The sequence below is a fragment of the Spermophilus citellus genome, assembly GCF_964194105.1.
Source record: "Spermophilus citellus genome assembly, chromosome: 15".
NCBI lineage: Eukaryota > Metazoa > Chordata > Mammalia > Rodentia > Sciuridae > Spermophilus > Spermophilus citellus.
This window is the reverse complement of record NC_138195.1, coordinates 51,001,241-51,024,678: the sequence shown is the minus strand read 5'-3', so window position 1 is coordinate 51,024,678 and position 23,438 is coordinate 51,001,241. Positions and strand designations below refer to the sequence as shown.

Here is a 23,438-nt window from a genome sequence, read left to right as displayed (position 1 = left end):
GAATATGCAGTTATTTCTAGTAGAGCAGGGGGTGCGTTGTCCTCAGTTCCACTTCTGGCATTTGTAAAAATTCCAGGCCCACAGCACTGGTGCTCTGTGACCATTCTCCCTTGGGGTGCAGAGAATGACCTCACCCCAAACTTCATGCTTGACTGTTCACAGTGGAGCTGGCGAGCTGGCGGGAGGTAGCAGAGCAGCCAGACAGCTGACTGGGCAGGTGCCGCCCCTCCCACATCCCGCTGCCTTCCTCCCCCAGGTTCGAGGCCATTCACCATGAGCTGAACAAGGCCACGGCCCAGAACAAGGACCTGCAGTGGGAGATGGAGCTGCTCCAGTCAGAGCTGACGGAGCTGAGGACCACGCAGGTCAAAACTGCGAAGGAGTCCGAGAAGTACAAGGAGGAGCGGGACGCGGTGTACAGCGAGTATAAGCTCATCATGAGCGAGCGTGACCAGGTCATCTCTGAGCTGGACAAGCTGCAGACCGAGGTGGAGCTGGCCGAGTCCAAGCTCAAGAGCAGCACATCTGAGAAGAAGGCGGCCAGCGAGGAGATGGAGGCGCTGCGGCAGGTAGGCTATTCCTCAGCAAGAGGCGGGGCTGGCTGGACAGGCTTCTGAGTGACAGTAGAGAGTTCTCACTGGAGGCCTAAGTGCTGGCAGGTCACTGCTGGGCTCAGGCTCAGTGTTCAGCTCTAGTGGGATACGGCGGGGTGGGTCCAATGGGAAGGGAGGTCCAACCACAGTCCTAGATATCCTGGGAGAAATCAGATGACACTCTAGGTGCTGTCACATCCAAAGCCATCCTTTAAGCTCAGATCAGTTTTGTGCTGAAAGTCAGAGATATCTCAGACTTGCTCATTATGAAGCAAATCCCAAGTCCAAGTTCCTTTTTTTTTTTTTTTTAAATGTAGTTGGATACAATCCTTTTATTTATTTAGTTTTATGTGGTGCTGAGGATCAAACCCAGGGCCCTGCATGTGCTAGGTGAGTGTTCTACTGCTGAGCCACAACCCCAGCCCCCAAGTCCAAGTTCTTAGAACCATAGATCTGTTGGCCTTATGGGTCAGAGGAACATCCTTTGGGCACTTCTTCTTCTTCTTCTTTTTTTTTAAGTTCTGGATGGACCTTTATTTTATTCATTTATTTGTATATGGTGTTGAGAATCTAACTCAGGGCCTCATGCATGCAAAGTACATGCTCTCCCCCTGAGCCGCAGTCCCAGTCCTCCTCTGGGCACTTCTGACCAACACTGCTCTTCACAAGGTTGCCCCAGGCCCCTGCTGAGATGTGCTAGTAGGCTGAGCCTGGCCCCCTTCTAAAGCCCCCTGGGGGTGGTTCCTCTGGGGTTGGGGGACTGGAGTGTTCAGTGGCACTGAGACAAGGTCACTCAACTCATCTCTGAGTGATTTCTGTGGATTCTTCACAATCTTCCTACCAGGCCACCTCCATCCCCACTGCCACCTTAGCACTGACGCTTCTCCCCTGAGCTCCCCTACTCTGCTGGGGTGAGGACAGCATGGGAGATTCTCTTTGCATTGTGTGAGTCAGTGTGGCTCGGAGTGATCTGGCCTGGTTATAACAGATCGTGCCCCGCCACTGCCCCCTGGTCTTCATTACTGTCCTGTTTAGGACCAGGGTGAATGCTGTGACACTGTTTTACGAATGGGCCAAATAACAGCAGTTTCATACAAGGGGACTGGGACCTGTGCAGACCATTAAGGTGAGAGCCAATGTGAAGAGGAGTATTTACTTGTATTATTTATTGATTTTTGTGCTGGGGATGGAAGCCAGGGCCTTGTGCATGCTAGGCCAGCGCTCTACCACGGAGCCACACTCTCAGCCCCTACTTTGACATGGAGCCACACTCTCAGCCCCTACTTTGACATTATGACATTTGACATTATGAGAAGGAATTTTAGGTTGATAATAAGATAATACACCAGAGCTCAGTAAGTGTCCTAGGTGAGGGCTCCTTTTCACATCCTGGTGTCTGAGCACTTAATCTTGAGTGAAATGTTGATATCAGATTAGAAAAACAAAATGGTACAGAAGAAAACTCTGAAAAGACCTAGTCAGTCACCAGACTAGAAGGTCACAGAAGGTTGTTTATACACAACCTGTAATAGGACCCAGAGCCCACGTGGATGGGTTTTTGAGATCATCGGAGTGACCTGTGAAGACCGTGGACATCAGGGCTGGGGATGTGGCTCAAGTGGTAGCGCGCTCGCCTGGCATGCGTGCGGCCCGGGTTCGATCCTCAGCACCACATAACAACAAAGATGTTGTGTCTGCCGAGAACTGAAAATAAATATTAAAAAAAAATCTCTCTCTCTCTCTCTCTCCTCTCTCTCTCTCCCTCTAAAAAAAAAAAAAAAAAGGCCGTGGACATCTAGGAGCATGGGGAAGTAGAGCACTCAACCCCCCTCCCCCGGCACTCAGGTGTGCCCTTCAGCCCAGCGCCTGCCCTGCACAGGGGGTGTTGGCTGGGCCTCAAGCCTGCCTGTCAGCTGAGACAGGAACCCTTTCCAGGCATTGTTCCGAGTCAGTGGGCAGGAGGTGACCAGAACCCCCTCCCCCACCCGAGGCTTCCAGAGCTGAAAGCCCCAGTGCCCTCTCCTGCTGCTGCTGTGGTTCCATGTATAGTACTGCTCCCTGCCACCCAGGGGAGGCCAGGTCTGTGGCCCCGGCTATCCCGGCTTGGGGTCAGACCTCACCCTCCTCAGGAGCCCAGCTGGTCTAGCTCTTGGGTTGCAGGAGGTCTTGATTCTGCCCAGCCAGGGAGTGGTGCTTTCTGGACTTGTGCTTTTCTCCACTCTGTTCCCCTCTCTCTGTGCCTCCCTGTTCGTTGTCCATGACCTGAGAGGCCTCTGTTCTGTCCACTTCCCAGAGTGGGTACATCCTCAGGGGCTACTGTCATTACAAGGTCTCTCTCCCTGCCATCAGCTGGCCTGGCCTAGTGAAGGCCATTGCTTTTAGGAGGATGGAGGAAGAAGTTCCCCCAGGTTCTAATTCCCCCCGAGCCCCACTAATAGAACATTGCCTCATAGAAGGCCAGCACAGCCACTCTGGCTCACAGTGGCTTTCTGCCCCTGTAGCCCTCCTAATGCAGTTGCATATCCACCCACAAGTCCAGTTTGAGGAGCTGAGTTTGGCTGTGGAGGCTGAGCAGCGTGAAGAGGCTGCAGACAGTTGGGCAGAGGGCTCTGACGGCAGGGGCTGCCAGAATAGAAGCCAGTTGCCCACCTGGGAGCGTCTGTTGAAAGCCACCACACCTGCATCCCATCTTCTCTCTGGGACCTGGGAGTGGGCTCTGCCATCTCTTCTCCAAGTGCACCAAAGCCAGGCAGGAAGAAGTCATAGGCAGTGTGTATGAGGACTGAGGTCTGATGTGGGGGGCACAGAGTGGACTGAAAGTCCACTCTCCACTGTGGCGGGACCTGGGGCAGGTCATCGCCAGGATCCTGGGCTTCGTCATTAGCACCATCAAGGAATTGGGCAAAGATTACTCCAGTCTCTTCCTTCAAATTCCTCTGTCCTTTTAAAGATATCTCATTACTCCCCACCCCCACTCTAAAACTCTTAAAGAAACTGGGGGGAATTCATTTTGGAGAAAAACAGTGCCAAGGAGCCCGTGGAGAGGAGTGGGGGGAGAGGGCAGGAGCCGCTCCATTCCCCAGCATGGGCTTTTCTGTGTGTTTCCACCTCTGTCTCTGGGTTGAGATTATCATCCAGCGCAAAATGGAAAAGCCTTTCAGAAAATCAAATATAAACATGTTTCATATTTAAAACCACGCATGTGTATATTACCCAACATTCAACACAATGTAGATTTTTAAAAAACGTGATCATTAAATGTATTATTTATTATATCAAATTATTGATAGAATTAGTACAAATAGTCTTTAATTTTTTCAAAGTTATTTTTGTGCTCGATGCAGCATAAAAATAGGGGAAGAACCGAAACTAAAATAATTAGCATCCATCTTGGGCAACAGAAGTTCTGAGCAAAGCATGCCACCGTGTCACTCTTGGGTTACAAAACACTTTTTGTCCAAATTTCCCCCTGGTTCCTGCTGACTGTACTTGAGCAACGAAGGTTAGTTATGAGCCTATTCCAGGCTTATGACTGGTTTCCATGGTCTCCTTCCCCACTGAGCCTCCTGGTGAGAACTAACCTTAGCAACTTAGACCCTGTCTCAAAATAAAATGAAAAAGTAGAGATGTAGTTGTGGTAGAACACCCCTGGGTTCCATCCCAAGTACTGCAAAAAGACAAAAAAACCCAAAAACTTAGATGCACATTATTCACAAGCAAAAATTCTGGAGTATTTTCATTTTTTATAAAAACTCAGTGTGTGCGTTATAGACACTAGTACTGCAGACATGGGGGGCAGGTGGGAGGAGAAGTTATGACCAATCCTTCACTGCCTCACAGCATCACATTTTGTCCCCAAAGCTCCCTTTTTCTAAGTTTATTATTTAATTGGTACATTATAGTTAGACATAAAAATGGAATTCATTGTGACATTAGATATAATGGTGGCCTATTAGATATAAACCACGGAAGTAGCAGGACGAGCTCTGGCAAAGCACTCATGGAGACATTCCACCCAGGCTGACGAGGCCATAGCTGGGTACGGCCTGGGGTTAGGTGCAGACTGGTGTGAGACTGTGAGAGTCTGGGTTGACCCTCGCCTAGTGCCACTTGTGGTCTGACCATGTTTGTCAGTGTGCCGTGGAGGGGTCCTGTGTAGGAGGGGGTGTGCTAGATTTAGTGTTCCCTCCACGCAGCTCTCTAGAGGAGTAGCCCCACCCCTGCATTGGGAGGAAGGGGGCTTCCACTCCAGGAGTCTCAGCAGCACCCCACCACCACCCCCTGCCTGTCTCTCGCCCTCAGATCAAAGACACGGTGACAATGGATGCTGGGAGAGCCAACAAGGAGGTGGAGATCCTTCGAAAGCAGTGCAAGGCTCTGTGCCAGGAGCTGAAGGAAGCCCTGCAGGAGGCCGATGTGGCCAAGTGCCGCCGGGACTGGGCCTTCCAGGAGCGGGACAAGATTGTGGCGGAGCGCGACAGCATCCGGTATGGGTACCTTGGGCCAGGCGTGAGCTTACGTTTCCCCAGGTCACATTAAGGTCTGTTGGGAGGGTCAGAATTGGACACTGTATGTCCAGGTAGGGTGGCAGGGACCTGGGCTCCTCCCTCTCACCCCTGGCTGACGTTCAGACCTCACCTCTTGGCTTTGGAGTTTTGCACTGTGTCTCTCCTTCCTGTTTAACTTCACCCCAGACATCCTGAGTGTGTGCGTGTCCAGGTGAGACCCCTGAGAAGTGGCACAGGGCTGGCCACTTTGAGGGCTTCTCATGACAGTAGCACATTGGGAAATACATTCTTTCAGCATATTTACTAGGTGCCAACTGTATGCAGGATTGTAGATCCCTTGAACATAAAGACCTTGAGAGAGGTTCCCAGGTGCATATGATGTTCTTGACATGTTGAGCAGCTTGGATGGGGGGCAGCGGGGGATGCATGGATGTTATGTCTGGGGCCTCAGCCAGGGCTGTTCTCGGCACAGGAGCTCTCCTGAGAAAGTGTGGCATTCAGGCTAGAACTTGGAGCTTGAATGGGGCTTTTCAGGTGATGAGGAGGATGGCACTGGGAAGAGAGGTCATTGAGGGGTTTCTGGAAGATCCCCTGAGGCTGTTTGGGTAGAGACCTATGGCCCTGGGGGCTGGTCAGAGGCCCCACCAGTGGAGAGGAGCGAGGTGCTCTCCGGGGCATGGAGGGAGTGCTGAGGCCTAGTGGGTCTTCCTGTCTGCTCCTTTTCTGACCTGAGCTGCAGGTTTCTCCAGCATACAGTTCTGAACTGGGCTCTGATCAAGACAGGGAAGGTTTGACTCTGTGGAGAGGTGAGGACCAGCCCCCGGGACACATCCAGTGCTGGAGATGGCAAAGAGCACAGCCATCTTCTGCTCCCTGATGCGTCATGTGTCCCCACCTCCCTGGATGGCTGATACAAGCTATGGTCTCCTTTTGCAGAGTCCCACTGAGCTCACACGTCGCACTTGGACAAAGCTCAGGGTGGCCAAGATGTGTGAGGATCAGGTTCTGGCTGAGTGGGCTCCCAGCCTAGGTATAGGGTTGGGGTGCGTCTAGAAAGCCCTGCGTGCAGGTGGCTAAGGGATGTGAGGTGAGTGCTGAAGAGGGGGCCTTCCAGGCATCTGGGGTGCTTCACTGCAGAGGAGAGCCACTCCCCTCCCCCAAGCCTGAATTAGAATAAGTGAGACGTGCAGACGGTGGTTCTTAACCTCAGGCTCACCGAGAGTGGAGCAGAAGGAGTAGAGGTCACTAGGAACCTGGTGACTGTGGGGTTTCCAAGCACTCCTTCTGGGGGTGAGGCATGTGCCTGCAGGTGTTTGGGAAGGGGCCTGCCGGGCTGTTTGCTACTGACATAAGCCCTTCCTCCGTCCCCCTGCCCCTCAAGGTCACCTTGCCCTCTGCCTTCCCTGCCAGGACACTGTGTGACAACCTGCGGCGGGAACGGGACCGGGCAGTGAGTGAGCTGGCTGAGGCCCTGCGCAGCCTGGATGACACTCGGAAACAGAAGAACGACGTCAGCCGGGAGCTTAAGGAGCTCAAGTAGGCTTGGGTGGGCATGTACTGTGACCATGACATCCCTGCTCCCTGCAGAGCACTGAACCCAGAGCACACTGGGCTTGTCCCTGTGTGTAGGCCTTGCATCCGTCCCTTCACCTTGCCTCACTTTGTCATTCTGTGAAATGGTCCAGGTCAGTTCCGTCCCCCTGTTAGCAGTAAGACTTCTTAGACCAGCACAAAAGACAGCCGCAGTCTGTGATAAGCCCGTGGGGGTGGAACAGGTTGTTCTGCTTGTGTTCTGTGGATGCCATTCCTAAGACTATTTGGGATGTCAGGCACTCTCTCCTTGGTCACAATACCTCCCAGAGCATCATCTAAACACTTGGGACCACTAGCAGAGGACTGACAATACCAAGTTCAGAGTTTAAAAATTGAAATTGGCGGAGTCCAGTAACCACAATGCGGTCTAGAACCAGACTCTTGTCTGGTGTGCCGTCATGGAGACAGATGGAACAGTGTGCCGAGCTCTCGGTGCACAGTGTTGGCTGCACTGGCCTGGAAAGAGGACTGGAGGCTGAGAAGCCTTCTAGAATTTGCCAGGGGGAGCCCAGCTGAGCCATCCATATAGACGTGGGAGCCTGCAGGACACAAGAGCAGTTCACACAGATGCCAGGAGCCCAGTGGGTATCATGGATAAATTGGAAAGGTAGCCTGGGCCCAGATTTTAGAAAGAAGGGCATCACATGTAAGTCATTAGGGGGTTGACGGGTTTCTGAGTCTTTTTTTTTTTCCATTCTCTTTGCTAGGTCTTCTTAAGAGCTAAAGTTTAAATTTTTGATGGACTAATTTATTTATTTAAAAAAAAAAACCTCATAATGATTTATGTCTAAGACCTTTCACATAGTCCTAGAGAACTCAAAGATATTCTCTTGTTTTCCTTATAAAAGTTTTATAGTTTCATGTTATGTATTTGAATTTGTGGTATGTTTCGAGTTTGTGTGGAGGGAAGGGCTTTAGTTGACGTTCCTTGTTTTCCATGGTGTCCTGCTGTCCGGCATCATTGACCCAGGACTGTCTTTTTTTTAACCTTAATTTACTTTTTTGTGGTGCTGAAGATCAAACCCAGTTTCTCACATCTGCTAGGCAAGTGCTCTACCACTGAGCCACACCCCCAGTCCCCGGGATTGTCCTCTTGTTGATTACATCTGCACCTTGGTATTTGTGTGGTGCCATTTCCAGGTCCCTTGTTCTGTTCCATTGATCTGCGTGTCTGTCTCTCTGCGGTATCACATAGTCTTCATCATAGTTGGTTTTCAGTAAGTCTTAGGACCAGGTAGAGTGACTCCTCCCCCTTGATTGTCCCATTTTCAAAATGGTCAGCTCTTCTCATTCCTTTTCGTGTACATTTGGGAATAATTTTGTCTGTATTTAAAAAAAAGTCTCAATGGCATTTTGACCTGAACTGTTTTAAGACTCTCGATAAATTTGGGGAGAATCTGTCTTTTTACAAAAGCCCCTGTGAAAGCCCTCTGATAACCTAGGAAGCCTTGGCTGGCCCTCCAGTCATGGTGGAAGCTGGCCTAGAGTACAAGAAAGGAGCCCCGAGGGGCTTTCATGAATGGCAACCTTGGCGTGGAGTTGTGATGCCAGGGGATGTTTTTGCTTTCCAAAGGGCCATCGCCATAGTTCTCTCTGTTCGCAGGGAGCAGATGGAATCCCAGTTGGAAAAGGAGGCCCGATTCCGGCAGCTGATGGCCCACAGCTCCCACGACTCAGCCATCGATACAGATTCCATGGAGTGGGAAACAGAAGTCGTCGAGTTTGAAAGGGAGACGGTGAGCTGCCTTGGATGGCTTTTCTCCCCGTGCATGACATGAAGACCAGGGATGGCCCTCTGGCAGTGTCTCCGTTTCACTGCTACCATTTCAGAGGACCAGCTTTTTAAAAATTTTTAATTTATTTTTGTTTAGTTGTAGATGGACACAATATCTTTATTTATTTTTATGTGGTGCTGAGGATCCAACCCAGTGCCTCACACATGCTAGGCAAGCGCTCTACCACTGAGCCCCAGCCCCAGCCCAAGGACCAGCTTTTTCCTCTGGGGTGGAAGTCCATCCTTTCTTGCAGTGGTCCAAGATGGGCTGTAGCAGATGGTGTCCCCTGCCTCACAGTGTGCTGCATAGCACAGCAGAGGGAGGAATGGAGCGCAGGGGAGGTGCTGGCGGGGATGTGTGTCTGTAAGGGCCAGAGCGGGCAGGTCGCAGCTCCTCCCAGCCTTCCATTCTGGGGACTGAGTGAGTGTGGCTTGGGGGCTTAGGAGCCAAATGTTTCTGCTCACTGCTTGGTAAAGTGTGCTGCTGCTGTCCCGACAGGAGGAGGTTGACTTGAAGGCACTTGGGTTTGACATGGCAGAAGGTGTGAATGAGCCTTGTTTCCCAGGGGACTGTGGCATATTTGTCACGAAAGTGGACAAAGGAAGCATTGCTGATGGCCGCTTAAGGTAAGAGTTAAGGATGTCTTGGTCTAATGCAGAGGACTCGGAGAGTCGGGTAGTGCTGGGATGAATGGATCCCAGCATCTGGGGATTCAGAGTCTCTCTGAGGCCTCAGGCTCAACTGCTAAGATTGGTTTAAAAGGAGACACTGTGTCTCTCAGTTGTCTCTGAATCTGGTTTTTCTCTAGTTACCAAGGGTTGTCTTTTGGCAGAGGGCTCAGGTGGGATGTGTTGAAGCCGAGGACTTGTGCCACGTTCTCATTCCATGAGTTGTATTTACTAAGTACTGGTTTAAGCACTTTATATAAATGAGTTGATTAATCTTTGCAGTCCTGTAAAGTCAGTGCAATTGTTGGTCCTATTTTATAGATGGGGACACTTGACACACAGCACAGCTAGGTCCCCCAGCTAGTAAGCGGCAGAGCCAGGATTTGAGCTCAGGTTGTCTAGCTCCAGCCTCTGTAAACTTAACCACCGTATGCTCCAGGGAGAGGAGCTCTTTCTGAATGTGAACGCAGGGCAACTGCTTTTTTTTTTGGCATTTGACCCCTGAATGGGAGTGGTGGGGTGACCCAAAGGGCCCAGGATCCTTGTGATTGCCAGTCGGGCTGTGTCTCTCCTCAGGGTTAACGACTGGCTGCTGAGAATCAACGATGTGGACCTCATCAACAAGGACAAGAAGCAGGCCATCAAGGCCCTCCTCAATGGAGAGGGGGCCATCAACATGGTCGTGCGGCGGAGGAAGTCCCTGGGTGGGAAGGTGGTCACACCCCTGCACATAAACCTCAGTGGACAGAAAGGTAGGGAGCCTGCAGGGGTGGCAGGTGCCCTTTCTGGCTGGCAGGGCTTGCGTGTTTGCAGAAGCACATCATTCTCAGGCATGAGTTGTTGATGCCATTTAAATGCAGCCTGTGTGCTTTCCTGGCAGGGGGTTGTCTGGGTCTCCGGTGTCTGATTCACCAGACTGGGTGTGACTGAGCCCCCTTATGGGTGTGACCAGGTGGGGGTACTGGGCTGGACAGTGTACAGTCTGCTGACCTCCCCTTTTATAGATGGGGTGGGGCCAGGTGCTGTGGCACACGCCTATAATCCCAGCAGATTGGGAGGCTGAGGCAGGAGGATCATAAGTTCAAAGCCAGCCATAGGCACTCAGCAACTCTGTGAGACTCTGTCTCAAACTAAAATACAAAGTAGGGCTGGGGATGTAGCTCAGTGATTGAGTGCCCCTGGGTTCAATCCCCGGTACCTCAAAAAAAAAAAAAAAAATGGGGTGGGGCAGCCAGAACAGGGTTGCCCACTATCATCCTGTGGCTTGCAGACAGCGGCATCAGTCTGGAGAGTGGAGTGTATGCTGCTGCTGTGGTACCTGGAAGCCCTGCTGCCAAAGAAGGGTCCCTCGCCGTGGGAGACAGGATTGTGGCGGTGAGTTTCAAGTACGGAGCCAGGCTGTCTGCTGCTCCCATATGGCTGGGTTACGTATGAGAGGTTTGAGCAAGAAGTCACGAGCAGGGTTTTCATACGTCCCTTGTTCTTGGGCATTGCACCATGTTAACATTCAAAAAGTAATTATTCCCCCCAACAGTGTCAAAATACTACTGCAGTAAACACTAGAAAATTATGAAATACAGAAAATGCCTTGGAAGGAAATAACAAACGTTTGTATTGCTACCACATAGAGATAATATTTGCTTTTTTCCCCCTCCTTCCTGTGGTACTGGAGATTGAACCCAGGGGCACTTAACCACTGAGCTATATCCCTACCCTTTTTTATTTTTTATTTTCAAAATAAGTTGGACATGCTGGCCTTGAACTTGCAATCCTCCTGCCTCAACCTCTCCTTCTCAGAAGGGGTTATATATAGTTCATTCACCATTCCAAGACTTTTGGACTTTGAAATAGTTACAAGTTACCAAGAGAATACAGGGAAGTCTGACCTGCCCCTCACCCGGCTCCCCCTCCATCAAAGCCAGCAAGCTGACTGTGGTGCAGCAGGTGTGCGTGGTTTGTGATTTTTCTGATAGATCGTTTTGTGTAACCACTGCCACAGTCAGATGCGGACCAGGGGTCACCACCACAGAGGCCTCCCTCCTGTCACCCCTTTACAGTCAGGCCCCCCTCTGCCCCAGTATCCCTTTCTTCTGGCACCTGATTTGTTCTTCATTATGATTTTGTCATTTTGAGACTGTCGTATAAATGGAACCCTATAGTGGGTGACTTTGGGGTGGCTTTTTTTCACTCAGCATCAAGCCTGTGAGGACCATCGGGGGTTGCATGTGCCAACAGTTTGTTCCTTGTCATTGCTGAGCAATGACATTGTTCCACAGTTTAACCATCTACTGTCACACGTGTACTTTGAGGAAAGGTTTGAGTGTATCTGAGGGATGTGGACAGACTCGAGACGGGTCTCGGGCTGTTGATCTCCTCTCAACAGTGGCAGTGCCTCATTGCCTGTGGTGCTTTCTGGCTTACCTGACCTTGCATGGCTTTGGTCTCAACATGCTTGTTTGTCAGCTATTTCATACCCGAAGGATGAAGCTGGGATGTTCCACGCTGCTGATCTGGGCATCCCAGGGTCCGATGTTTCCCTGGGGTCTCTGGTGTTCTGGTCCCAGGAGGAAGGCCCCTTCCCATGGAATGCTGTGAAGGCTTGGGTTTCATTTGCTCAGAAGCCCCTTACTGACTCTGGGCCTCCCTGAGGAGGGGCTTTCACTCCTTCACCCACTCCTGACTTTGGTACCTTGCACAACCAGGCCTGCTGTCCTCCATGGGTGGTATGTGGCTGAGCCTCTGTCCTGGCAGCCCTGAGAAGAGGGCTGAGGCTTCCCTGCCAGTGGATCTGAACAGCTCTCTGTTTGGCCCTAGATCAATGGCATCGCACTGGACAACAAGTCCCTGAATGAATGTGAATCTCTGTTGCGCAGTTGCCAGGACTCCTTAACCCTCTCCCTCCTGAAGGTAAGGACCCTGCAGCCAGCTCTGCTCTCACCACTGAGGCGGTGGCCAGAGCCTCAGCTCCAACTCCAGCCTACTGCTCAGCGTCGTGGGGATCCTTGAAAAAAAGGCACCAATGTACAAAATGCAGAGTGTGCACAAGGCCTGGCTGGGTCCTGGCTGTATCCTGGTTGAAAAGCAACAACAACAAAAAACAGCTGCAAAGATCGTTTTGGGGACAGTGGGTACAGCTGAATCTGAACTGGATAATTGGATGACAATAGAAAATTATTACTTAGGTCTGATGACGACATTGGAGTTATATATGGGGAATTAGTTTATTTGAGGAGGTACAAGCTAAAGTTGTTAGTGAAATGTTAAGCTACAGCTTAACTTTTCCAGTGATCTGCAATATCACTATAAACAGACATTCAAGACAGCTTGGTAAAATCTTATGGAGTCCAGTTGGTGGGTATTCATTATACTTTCCTGTCAATTTTTCTACTTAGCTAAAAAGACAAATCAAAGAAAGTTAGAAAAAAATAGGCCCATCCATTTCATTAAGAGTAGTTTTTTAAACTACTCAGTTATTATCAAGTTAATTGACTCTTGGGGCAGCTGTTTGAGGTTGATGTAGTCTCATGTTTTTCCTGAACCAAGCCCCACCACCTCCCTACCCTCCACCCCAGGCTGTCCCTGATATTGGCATCTGTGTTAGTTGGTACTCTTGTTCCCATTGAGGGGCCAGTGTTGATGCATTAGTGAACTTAAGTGCACAGTTTACCTGAGGATTCATTTTTTCCCCAACCTTGGTGTGGTATGGGAGATTGAGCCCTGGTCATTGTACATGATAGACAGACGTTCTGCTGCTGAGCTCCCTCCCAGCCTGAGGGTTCACTCTGATGCTGTATATCCTGTGGCTTTTGACAAACATATCCTTATGTGTATGCACCATGACAGTGTCATGTAGGATAGCTTCATGGCCCTGTAAATTCCTGTGCTCTGCCCGGTCATCTCTCCCTTCTCAGGCCTCTGACATCCACTGATCCTTGCACTGCCTGCAGACTCTTGCCCTTCCCAGAAGGTCATATGGAGTCATGCCGCAGTCAGCCTTTCCCCATGGCCTTCTCCACTTAGTAATGTGCATTAGGTTCCTTCATGTCTTTCCGTGGCTTGACAGCTCGTGTCCTTTTAGTGATGATCAATATACCATCACCTGCATTTTCCGTGAGAGATTTTTAGTGTTTAGACTGATCAAAGAAAGTGCTCAAAGTCGTGGGGATCCTATAAAGATCACAGAACTTTATAGTTCTGTGCATTTGAAGTGGCGGAGGCTGCGAGGAGACTTCACCATCAGGGGCCGTGTGCATGCACGTGCGTTCGCCTGCATGTGCCTGTTGGTCCCTTTTGGGTGGGGGGTAGCCCAGCCTGCTCTGCTGTGGGGACGATTATCAGCGGCAACTCCAGGCCCTGCTGCCTCTTTTTTTCACCCCTCTGCAACCCTACTTAGGTGTTCCCTCAGAGCTCCTCGTGGAGCGGCCAGAACATCTTTGAAAACATCAAGGACTCTGATAAGATGCTGAGTCTTCGGACCCATGGCCTGGAGGCCCAGGCTCATCACAAGCGGAACTTGATGCAGCACCACAGCTCCACGCAGACGGAGCTCTTCTGTGCTGGGCTGGAAGACAGGAAGGAGCCGGGGCCTCCCGGAGGCAGCACCTCCTTTCTACACAAACCGTTCCCTGGGGGCCCCTTTTCAGTCTCCCCGCAGACCTGTCCTAGCACCTCCGAGCGCAGCCTGAGCTCCTTCCACTCCGATGCCTCTGGGGAACGTGGCTACGGGCTGGTGGACATGCGGAGCAGGCGGCCCCTGCTGCCCTTTGAGACCGAGGTGGGCCCCTGTGGGGTGGTGGAAGCCCCTCTGGACAAGGTGGATGCTGAGGGCTCCAACAGCGGTGGGACCTGGCCCAAGGCCGTGCTCGGCTCCACAGCAGGGCCGGAGAAGCTCTCCGTTTACAAGAAGCCAAAGCAAAGAAAGTCTATCTTTGACCCAAACACTTTTAAACGTCCCCAGACGCCCCCCAAAATAGACTATTTGCTCCCAGGCCCTGGGCCTATTCACTCCCCCCAGCCCTCCAAGAGGATGGGGCCTCTGACACCCCCAAAGCCCCCCAGGGGAATTGACTCCATCAAGTTCCAGCACAGACTGGAAACCAGTTCTGAGTCAGAGGCCACACTGGTGGGCAGCTCTCCATCTACCAGCCCACCAAGTGCCCCGCCCCCGGACACTGACCTCGGAGAACCCATGCATGCATCACCCCCTCGCAAGGCCAGGGTCCGCATCGCCTCCAGCTACTACCCCGAAGGGGATGGGGACTCCTCCTACCTGCCAGCCAAGAAGTCCTGTGACGAGGACCTCACTTCCCAGAAGGCAGATGAGCTGGGGCAGAAGCGCCGCCGGCCAAAGTCTGCGCCTAGTTTTCGGCCCAAGCTTGCTCCGGTAGTGATTCCTGCTCAATTCCTGGAGGTAGAGCTCAGCCCTGGGTCGGGGGAGTTGGCCATGGGAATCCTGCAGAGTGGCCCTGCACTGGCGTCCCCACTTGTGCTAGGCTGGCTTTTTCACTGTTAACTTGTGTGTATGTCGGGGAGTGGGCTGGGGTGGAGGGAAGCACAGAGGACATTTGCTTAGACATAGCATTTGATATGCTTTTTCAATAAGAAGCCTTTGAACTTGTACCACAAAGTCAAGTGACACAAACTTGCACTTGAAGGGTTTGAAGACATGAGTGGCATGTGAGACTATTTACAGGCAGCAGGGTGGTCTGATCATGTGTGCTGTAGTTGTTTCTAGAAGGGAGCGATTGCCGGGAGCCAAGACCCTCTGAGGCACCAGTGTATGCTGAGGCATGCAGTTGGGAGCCGGGTGCGTGCCCACCTGCTCACCTTCCACCCCCAGAGGCTGTTTCTTGGAAAGGGTAGAGTCTTCCTTTGCAGTTGTCTTCAGAAGGGCTTGTGAAGGAAGCTGTGTGAGGCAACGTGAGTGGGCGGTGACTTCTGCCCTACTGCTCACCTCCTCTGCTGGAGTAGAAGGAGCTCATGCGTGAGGGACAGAAGTTGGCTTGCACATAGACCCACTATCTCCAGAAAATACTCCTTGTCTTTGATTCTACAGGAGCAGAAGTGCATCCCAGCTAGTGGAGAGCTCTCCCCCGAGGTGCAGGAGTGGTCCCCTTACTCACCAGGGCATTCCAGCCGGCATGGGAACCCCCCGCTCTACCCCAACAGGCCATCCGTGGGTGAGTGGGTTGGACAGGGGCTGGGAAAAGGGTCAGCTGTGTGGTCTCCAGGGAGAGGGGAGGCACATATTTCATGGCTGTCATGGGTCTTCAACCCCGAGGCCCAGAGAAACAGGAATTGCTGCCCTGTCCAGACTGGTTGATCATCCATGTCATATTTTAGTTTGTCAGAACTAACCTTTTTGTCCCCATGGCAGCCTGGGCAATGGTGCAAGAGGGATCTCCCTTTTCAGGTGGGGAAAGTCCAATAGCCAAAGCCAGTTAGCAAATTGGTGGTTAAAACTCTTATTTCCCTATAATAGAGTTTTTTTCCCAAAAAGACTGTGGCCACCACCCTGGTGTACAGGAGAGGGTGTAGGCAAGTCCAGGGCTATCTGGGCAGGTGCTTTGGGGGCCACTGTTCTCATCCAGCCCATTTCTAGGAACTGTTCCCCGGAGCATGACCCCCAGCACTGCTGTGAGCTCCATCCTGCGGAACCCCATCTACACTGTGCGCAGCCACAGGGTTGGCCCCTGCAGCTCTCCACCTGTGCCCCGAGATGCTGGCCCCCAGGGCTTGCCTCCCAGGTATGCAAAGGTACCCTACCCTTTCCTGTGCCACAGGTGCAGAGAGGCTGTGGGCAGAGAAGCTTCGTTGGCTAGCTGGGAAGAGCCTGGGTGGAGCTCCTCTGTGAGTTCACCAGCGTGGATTCTCAACAGGTGATAGTGACAGCAGCTCATGTCCTGGTTGCCATGCTCAGACCTTCAGCCACACCCTCTTCCCTCAAGGCTTCTGAGCTAAATACTTTTATATTGTCTCTGCTGTAGGGATGAGAGCTTTTAAAAGTGAATGGGGCAAAACTGCATTCAGGGATGATTTCTATATTTCATTATTAGAAAACTTCCTTGGATTGTGTAGAGCACTGATGAATCTCATTTATTAAATGAGAAACCTAACATAAAAAAAGATGAACTCTAGATAGGGCAGAGGGGTGGGAGGGGAAGGGAGGGGCATGGGGTTAGCAATGATGGTGGAATGTGATGGACATTATTATCCAAAGTACATGTACCAAGGCACGAATTGGTGTGAGTATACTTTGTACAACCAGAGATATTAAAAATGGTGCTCTGTATGTGTAATATGAATTGTAATACATTCCACTGTCATATATAAATAAAAAAATAATTAAATAAATAAAATAAAAACTTTAAAAAAAGGAAGGAATAAAAACTAAAATAAATAATTAAATAAATTAGCAAACTCAAGTTGTCAAAAAGTGGGTAGGCTGACTCAAGATCACTCTTACAAATTTTTATTGAGCACTTTTTATGTTCCAAGAACTAGACTAGTTCTGAGGGGAGACCGTGGTGGACCACAGAGATGAGCTTCCTACTCATGGGGTGCTTTTGTTCAAGTGTGGGAGGCAAATAAACATGTACAGGGTACTTTGAAGTGGTGCCGAGTGGCTCTGAAGACAGTAAGACAGGGTGACAGGCTGGGCTATGACTGAGAAGACAGTGGCCACTAAGCTGCACAAACTGGGGTGGGGCATCCAGACAGAAGTGCCATTGATGCTGAGGCTGAAATCCTGGGAGCTTGGCAGGCAGGCAGTGAGTCAGGAGGAGACCCCAGGTTGGCCAGCACAAACCTATAGGACCTACAGCCATAATAAAGAGTTGGATTTTCTTTTCCCTAGCCCCTCAACATTCCGCCCCCTTCAGTCCCAGGGATTGAGCCCAGGGCCTTGTGCAGGCTAGAAATGCTCTACCACTGAGCTACACCCCCAGGTCTTTATTTTTTATTTTGAGACATGGTCTCACTGAGCTGCCCAGGCTGCCCTCAAACTTGTGATCTTCCCACCTCAGCGTCCCAAGTAACTGGGGTCCCAGACAGCCATTGCAGCCTGGCTTAGAGTTGGGGTTTTACTCTGAGTATGGCGGAGACCACAGGAGGGCTTTAAGCAGGAAGGTGGCATCTCTGTACATTGTGGGAACCTGACCGCAGGGAGCCGGGCTCTCCTCTGCCACCAGCCCTCTGCTTTCCTAGTTGCACTGTTCAGAGTGACTCATGCAGTACCTCTCCAAGGTCCTGGGGCCCATGCGGCCTCTCCCTGTCCTCCTCCTGGGCCCACCTGGGTTGCAGAGCCTGTTTTCCTTGTAGCAGACCCTTCCTCCCAGTGAGCCCAATCTATCCCTGCTGTTGACCTGGATATGACTCTGGCTTGCCCTGTGTCTGTGGCCCTCTTAGATGCCACCTCTGAGAAGTGGTGGGGCAGGCTGCTGTCCTGGGCCTGTGGTGAGGGAGGCCTAGGCCGTCACAGTTTATCCCTGGTGGCCACCTCTGGTCCTGATTCTCACAAACCCTCCCCTCTGGTTCTCTCCCAGTGTCCAGCACCAGGGCCGCCTGAGCCTGGACCTGAGCCACAGGGCCAGCAGTGACTATGCTGAGATGAGAGCCTCCCACGGGTCCAACTCGCTGCCCTCCAGCGCCCGCCTCGGTAATTACTGCTTGGACCCTGGGCTGCAGTGGGCACCTGCATCCTAATGCCCAGATCTCGTGGTGGGCTGCCCGCAGGAGCTCCTCTCTCTCCTGGGGCCAAGCACAGCTCCTTCCTTGGAGGGCCGATGACTTTCATACCCACGCTGCTCCCGGAGCTATGCTCTTTGCCCGCAGCCTGTGGCCCCTCGGATCCTTGCTTCCTCTCCCTGAACTTGTTGGCTATCCTGGGGTGTTTGTATGGCTGCTCACTCAGGGTCACCTAGAGGAGAGGCTTATATGGCCTTGTAAGGAGACCCTGGGGAAATCTTGGTTGTCGGGGAGAGGAGACCGAGCAGCTGCCTGTATCTCGTGGGTCACCATGAGTGGTGCTCCTGTTCTGGAGACAGACTCCAGGCCTGCCCACTTCTGCCAATACTAGAGTCCAAGTGTCTGTTTCTTGCAACTGCTCCACATCCAGGCTCCCTCAGAGCTGCATGGCAGGCCCAGCTTTGCATGCTACCATCCTGACTGCCAGGCCATGGGAGGGATCAGGGGTGGTGTTTAATCACAAGGCCTGATGTCCCATCTTCTTTTGGAACAGGGTCTTCCAGTAACTTGCAGTTCAAGGCAGAACGCATTAAGATCCCATTAACGCCGAGGTACCCTCGGTCTGTCATGGGCTCTGACAGAGGTAGGCACTTGTGGGCATGCCCCTCCCACTGCTCATCCCGCTGCCTCCTTTTGTCCCTGCCTGGGTTCCCCGGGTGCAGATTGTAGTTTGCAAGTCCTTTCAGTCAGTGGGTAAAGGTGTCCTGAGCCCAGGCGGGGCCTGATGCTGGGGGGTGGCAGGCAGCTGTAGCCCAGCGTCCAGACCCTGCGGTTGATGTGGGGCCCCGTGTCCTCGCACCTCTCCTCTCTTGACAGGTTCGTTGTCACATTCCGAATGCAGCACCCCTCCACAATCGCCCCTCAACATTGACACCCTGTCCACTTGTAGCCAGTTCCAGACCTCCGCCTCCACATTGCCCAGGATTGCTGTCAACCCTGCATCCCTCGGGGAGCGGAGGAAGGACAGGTGAGTGTGCATGGGCATCCGAGGCCTGAGCCAACCACTGGATGGCGCATCTGGACCACTAGCCAGGGCTTGGGTGTGGGACGGGGCTTGCTCCTGGAAGCGGGGAAGGGGGGGGGTTGGAGAATAGTGCTTTGATTTGAAATGGGACTCAGCCAATCTACTTTAGGTCACCTAGCACCCGTGCACCTTGTTCCAGCAAGTCACTAGTATTTTTTGTGGGGCACTTATGTAGGAACTGTGGCCAGCCTGGCCCCAGCGGGAGGGGTTGCATGTGTCACATGCAACCAAGTAACCCGTCAGCACCCTGTCGTGCACAAGAGCCAGGGACTGCTCCCCCTGAGGGAAAAAATTGTGTAATTAAAGATAAGATTGAACACATGTGTCCTGGCTGAGCAGCAGCTTATTAATTAAACATCATCCCTTTTTCCTGATTTTGAAGTTCACTGTCATAGACTTATTATAGAAACTTGGGAGTTAGTTAGAAAAGTAGAAAGAAGAAAAAAGTTACATGTAGTCTCAGAAATTCACTTGTTACACACACACACACATTTTTAATATATGTTTTATTATTTGTCATTTTATATACATAATCATGTCTCCTCTAGTTATTATTATTTTTTTACTCTCCTTTGGTGGCACAAGGGATCGAACCCAGGGCCTTGCTCATGCTAGGCGAGTACTTTGCCACTGAGCTACATCCCCAACCCTGACCTTATATTCTAAGTGATTTAGAGCCTTATAAGTATAATTTATTGGGCTGGTGATGTGGCTCAAGCGGTAGCACGCTCGCCTGGCATGCGTGTGGCCCAGGTTTGATCCTCAGCACCACATACAAAAACAAAGATGTTGTGTCTGCCGAAAACTAAAAAAATAAATATTAAAATCTCTCGTGCTCGCTCTCTCTCTCTCTCTTAAAAAAAGAAAAGAAAAGAATTACTGAGTTGCATATCAAGAGTTAAACATTAAAAAAGAAAGATAAGTATAATTCATTAACATGTTTTACAAAGCAGCATTGTTGTTCTAAGAAAGCTCGTGTGTAGAGTATAAGATTTCAGTCATTCAGAAGATTAAGAAATAAAGATCACCTCAGATCACCACACTCACTCCTGGGCAAGGCCCTCTGCAGAAATCTGCATAGGTACAAACGTAAACATGCACGTGGGCTCCGTGTGGCATTGTCCCATCTGCTTTTGCACTCCACAGTGGTCCCTACTTCTTTGGGTGTCAGTCACCCCTGATTCGGAGAATCATTTACAGTGGCTTTTATATGAGCAGGTTACCTGCTCCTTTGTGGGGAAACATGTTTGGGTGGAGGTGGAGCAGAGGACTGGGCAGTCATGGTGAGGAACCAGCAGCTGTAAACAGAAGCCAGCTGTGCAGTGCCTGTGGGCTGGCACAAGAAGGCAGCCTCGGCCCACCCTGGTTCCTGCCCCACTGTGTGGGTGGCGTTAGGGCGGCTGCCGGCTACAGGTTCTCACTGCTCTAAACCACTTCCATTCTTACCCACTTTATAATTCTTCCCTTGACCTGCCAACTGCACCTGACCTGGCATTCTAGTACTTGTTGAGTTGTACAAGTGACTGGTGCAGGCCAGGTCAGGTGCAGTTGGCAGGTCAAGGGAAGAATTATAAAGTGGGTAAGTTTGGAAGGTGGGGGTGAGCAAAGAATTGTAAGCATTTTAATTTCTTTGTCTTTTTTTTTTTAAGGTGCTGGGGATTGAACCCAGGGCCTTGTGCATGCAAGGCAAGCACTCTACCCACTGAGCTATAGCCCCAGCCCAGCATTTTAATTTCTGCTATTCTAAGACGGCCTGACCCTGAGCAGCAGGACCCAGGCTGAGGCCTGCTGGGGTGGTGGGCTGCTGGAGCTCTGTGGCAGGGGTGCTGGTTCAAGTGCCCCACTCCCAACTCATTTGTTGCCACACAGATCTGTCCATGGGCTTTAGAGGGGACCCAAGGGTGGGCATCAGACCACCCTTCTCTTGGTTTTTGGCCTCACTTTCTTTTTCGTGTCCCAGAGGAAGAAGGCCCAGGGCTGGTGAAGCTCGGGCCGTGGGGTGAGGGGGGGGGGCTTTGTGTCGCTCGCTGTCTGTTTTCTGTAGTCGTAGGCTTCTGAGTCGTCTTCTTTCTGAGTGTCCCTTCTCTCCTTTCCAACTTTGGTGCCATCCAGATGTCTCTTCCGCCACAGATCTCTTCTGAGGCTGCCTGTGGCCGCCAGGCCCAGGTCCTCCTCGCTGAGGAGTCTGAGGTTGGCCCAACACGAGGCTCCCCTGAGCCCCTGCCTCCTGGTGCCCTTCGGCAGCAGGTGCATGGTCCCAGCCTTGCTCTCTGCCTCCCTCTCCCTCCTTCTCCATGGCTTGGGTTTGCAGCAGCTTAATTTCCATGATCAGTTTGCGTCACCCCCATGTAACCAGTACACACAAAGACTGACGTTTTATGTCATCTCCTCCTGGCGTGAACGTCATCCCAGGAGCCATCTCTTTTCCTGGAGGGGGGTGGTCATGAGGATTCCTCCCTCAAGGGTTGGAAATTGCATGCTGTGAGGCAGCTTCTCTCATAAATGAAGCTTTTCTCATAAAATGAAGAGATGTGAGTTTTCTCCCACGTGCATTTTGGTGTTCCTAGTTCCCATGGACCATTCTCTGTGTCTCTGGGGCTGGGTGTTTCCTTGTCCATTTGGGTGTGCTGTGTTGTATCGCATGAAGTTTTGGGAATGTGTATCCCTTGTCATATCGAAGCTGGTTCATCGTGTCCCCATCCAGCCATGTCATCGCAGCAGCACCCGGCTCCAGGGCCCTCTCTGTACACCTGAGCGCATGCCTGATCTGCCTCCCCCAGCCTGTCCTTTGTGTCTGAGTCCTCGACACCTTTGGCTCTTTTCCCAGGCCTTATGTGGAGGAACCACGCCATGTGAAGGTACAGAAGGGCTCAGAGCCTTTGGGCATCTCCATTGTGAGTGGAGAGAAGGGCGGCATCTACGTCTCCAAAGTGACCACCGGCAGCATTGCCCACCAGGCTGGCCTTGAGTATGGGGACCAGTTACTTGAGGTAGGAGGGAGTGGCCCTTCTTCTCTTCTCCCCCACCCCTGATAAAGCAGTGCTTGAAGTCCATGTCCACAGCTCCCGCCCCATCCCTGAGCCCACCCTGGGTGTCTCTCCAGTTCAATGGCATTAACCTGCGGAGTGCCACAGAGCAGCAGGCCCGGCTCATCATAGGGCAGCAGTGTGATACCATCACCATCCTGGCCCAGTACAACCCACATATGCACCAGCTTGGCAGCCACTCCCGCTCCAGGTGAGTGCTGGGGGCCAAGAGGTGGGTGTGATGGTGTGCTGCTCACCATGGGGAGGCCTGGGGTGTCCACAGCGAATGCTGGGGTTTCTGTTGCTGGTCAGGGGAGTTGACTAGCCTTGGGCTTTGGGAAAAAGGCACACATTGAGAGTATCCCTCCTCCTGAAATGGGGTGTGGGAATAGGTGGCGGGAGGCCCATTGCCCGGTAGGGCCCTATGATAACTAGTAACCGAGGCTCTGGAGCAGGCTTCACACACAGTGCTTGGCTCTGTCCATGAGCGGGTGTCAGATGTCTGCTCTATGTGCCCCTGTGCTGAGGGTCACAGGGAAGAAGATAGGAGGGGCAGTGTGTCCTGCAGGGTCCTACTCCATAGCTCAGAGAGACAGGATGCAGAAGCCAGGAAAAGGGACAGTGACCTCATGTGTCCCCTAAGCTGGATGCCTTTGGAGAGGATTCCTGAGCTGAGGACAGGAGGTCCTGTGGAGCAGGTGACACAGTCCAAGGCCTGATGAATCTGCCTTTCCAGGGCTCAGCGCTGTGTGACCTGTTCCCTATTTGCAGTGCAAACCCAGTCATCCCTGGTGGGGGCATGGCCCTGGGTGGTGTGTGCCACATGTTCTGTGCTTTTCCTTACTCCTCTTGTCTTCCCTTCCTAGCTCCCACCTGGACCCTGCCGGTGCCCATGCCACTCTTCAGGGCAGTGGTAGCACCACCCCAGAGCACCCCTCTGTCATTGATCCGCTCATGGAGCAGGACGAGGGTCCTGGCACACCCCCAGCCAAGCAGAGCACCAGCTGCTCCAGGTCAGCACATGCATGCTGTGGGCTTGTCCTCTGTCCACCTAGCCCGAGTGGGATGGAACACATCCCTTAGGGGTGTGGGTGCCAGGCAGCTGATCTCAGACTGTGCTGCTGGCCACATATCCAGGTGTCCAGGGTGAAAGGGGGAGACACTTTTCCTTTTTCCTTCTTCTCTTCTTTCTTTCTTTCCCTCTTTCTCTTGTTTTCTCACTGACTCATTTGTTGCCCTCCCTCTTCTCTCTCTCTCTCTCTCTCTTTCTCTCTCTCTCTCTCTCTCTAAATACCTCTATTTTAATTATTTATTTATTTTTATTGGTGCTGAGGATGGAACCCAGTGCCTCACACGTGTTGGGCAAGTGCTCTGCCACTGAGTGACAGCCCCAGCCCCTCTCATTCACTCATTTTCTGATCTTTCTCGAGACACAATCCCATAGTCATCACCCAGCCAGGCCCTAGGTTTCTGGCCATCAGCAGCGGCATTGTTCCCAAGGAAGTG

General features: G+C 51.9%; 1 protein-coding gene across 2 annotated transcripts in view; it reads left to right on the top strand.

Annotated features, from left to right (window-relative positions):
* Positions 1–23,438, top strand: part of DLG5 (discs large MAGUK scaffold protein 5) — a 111,754-nt gene that overhangs the window by 72,996 nt on the left and 15,320 nt on the right. The window contains exons 7-23 of one of the 2 annotated variants that reach the window (XM_081267355.1): positions 257–569; positions 4,896–5,080; positions 6,512–6,637; positions 8,298–8,430; positions 8,968–9,095; positions 9,714–9,889; positions 10,408–10,511; positions 11,952–12,044; positions 13,531–14,520; positions 15,193–15,316; positions 15,739–15,883; positions 17,681–17,793; positions 18,376–18,465; positions 18,699–18,849; positions 21,734–21,896; positions 22,010–22,143; positions 22,799–22,945. In XM_081267355.1, coding sequence (XP_081123481.1) covers positions 257–569; positions 4,896–5,080; positions 6,512–6,637; positions 8,298–8,430; positions 8,968–9,095; positions 9,714–9,889; positions 10,408–10,511; positions 11,952–12,044; positions 13,531–14,520; positions 15,193–15,316; positions 15,739–15,883; positions 17,681–17,793; positions 18,376–18,465; positions 18,699–18,849; positions 21,734–21,896; positions 22,010–22,143; positions 22,799–22,945 — 3,315 coding nt within the window. Of the gene's footprint in view, positions 1–256; positions 570–4,895; positions 5,081–6,511; positions 6,638–8,297; positions 8,431–8,967; positions 9,096–9,713; positions 9,890–10,407; positions 10,512–11,951; positions 12,045–13,530; positions 14,548–15,192; positions 15,317–15,738; positions 15,884–17,680; positions 17,794–18,375; positions 18,466–18,698; positions 18,850–21,733; positions 21,897–22,009; positions 22,144–22,798; positions 22,946–23,438 lie in introns of both variants that reach the window. The other variant, XM_081267354.1, reaches the window with a different exon arrangement.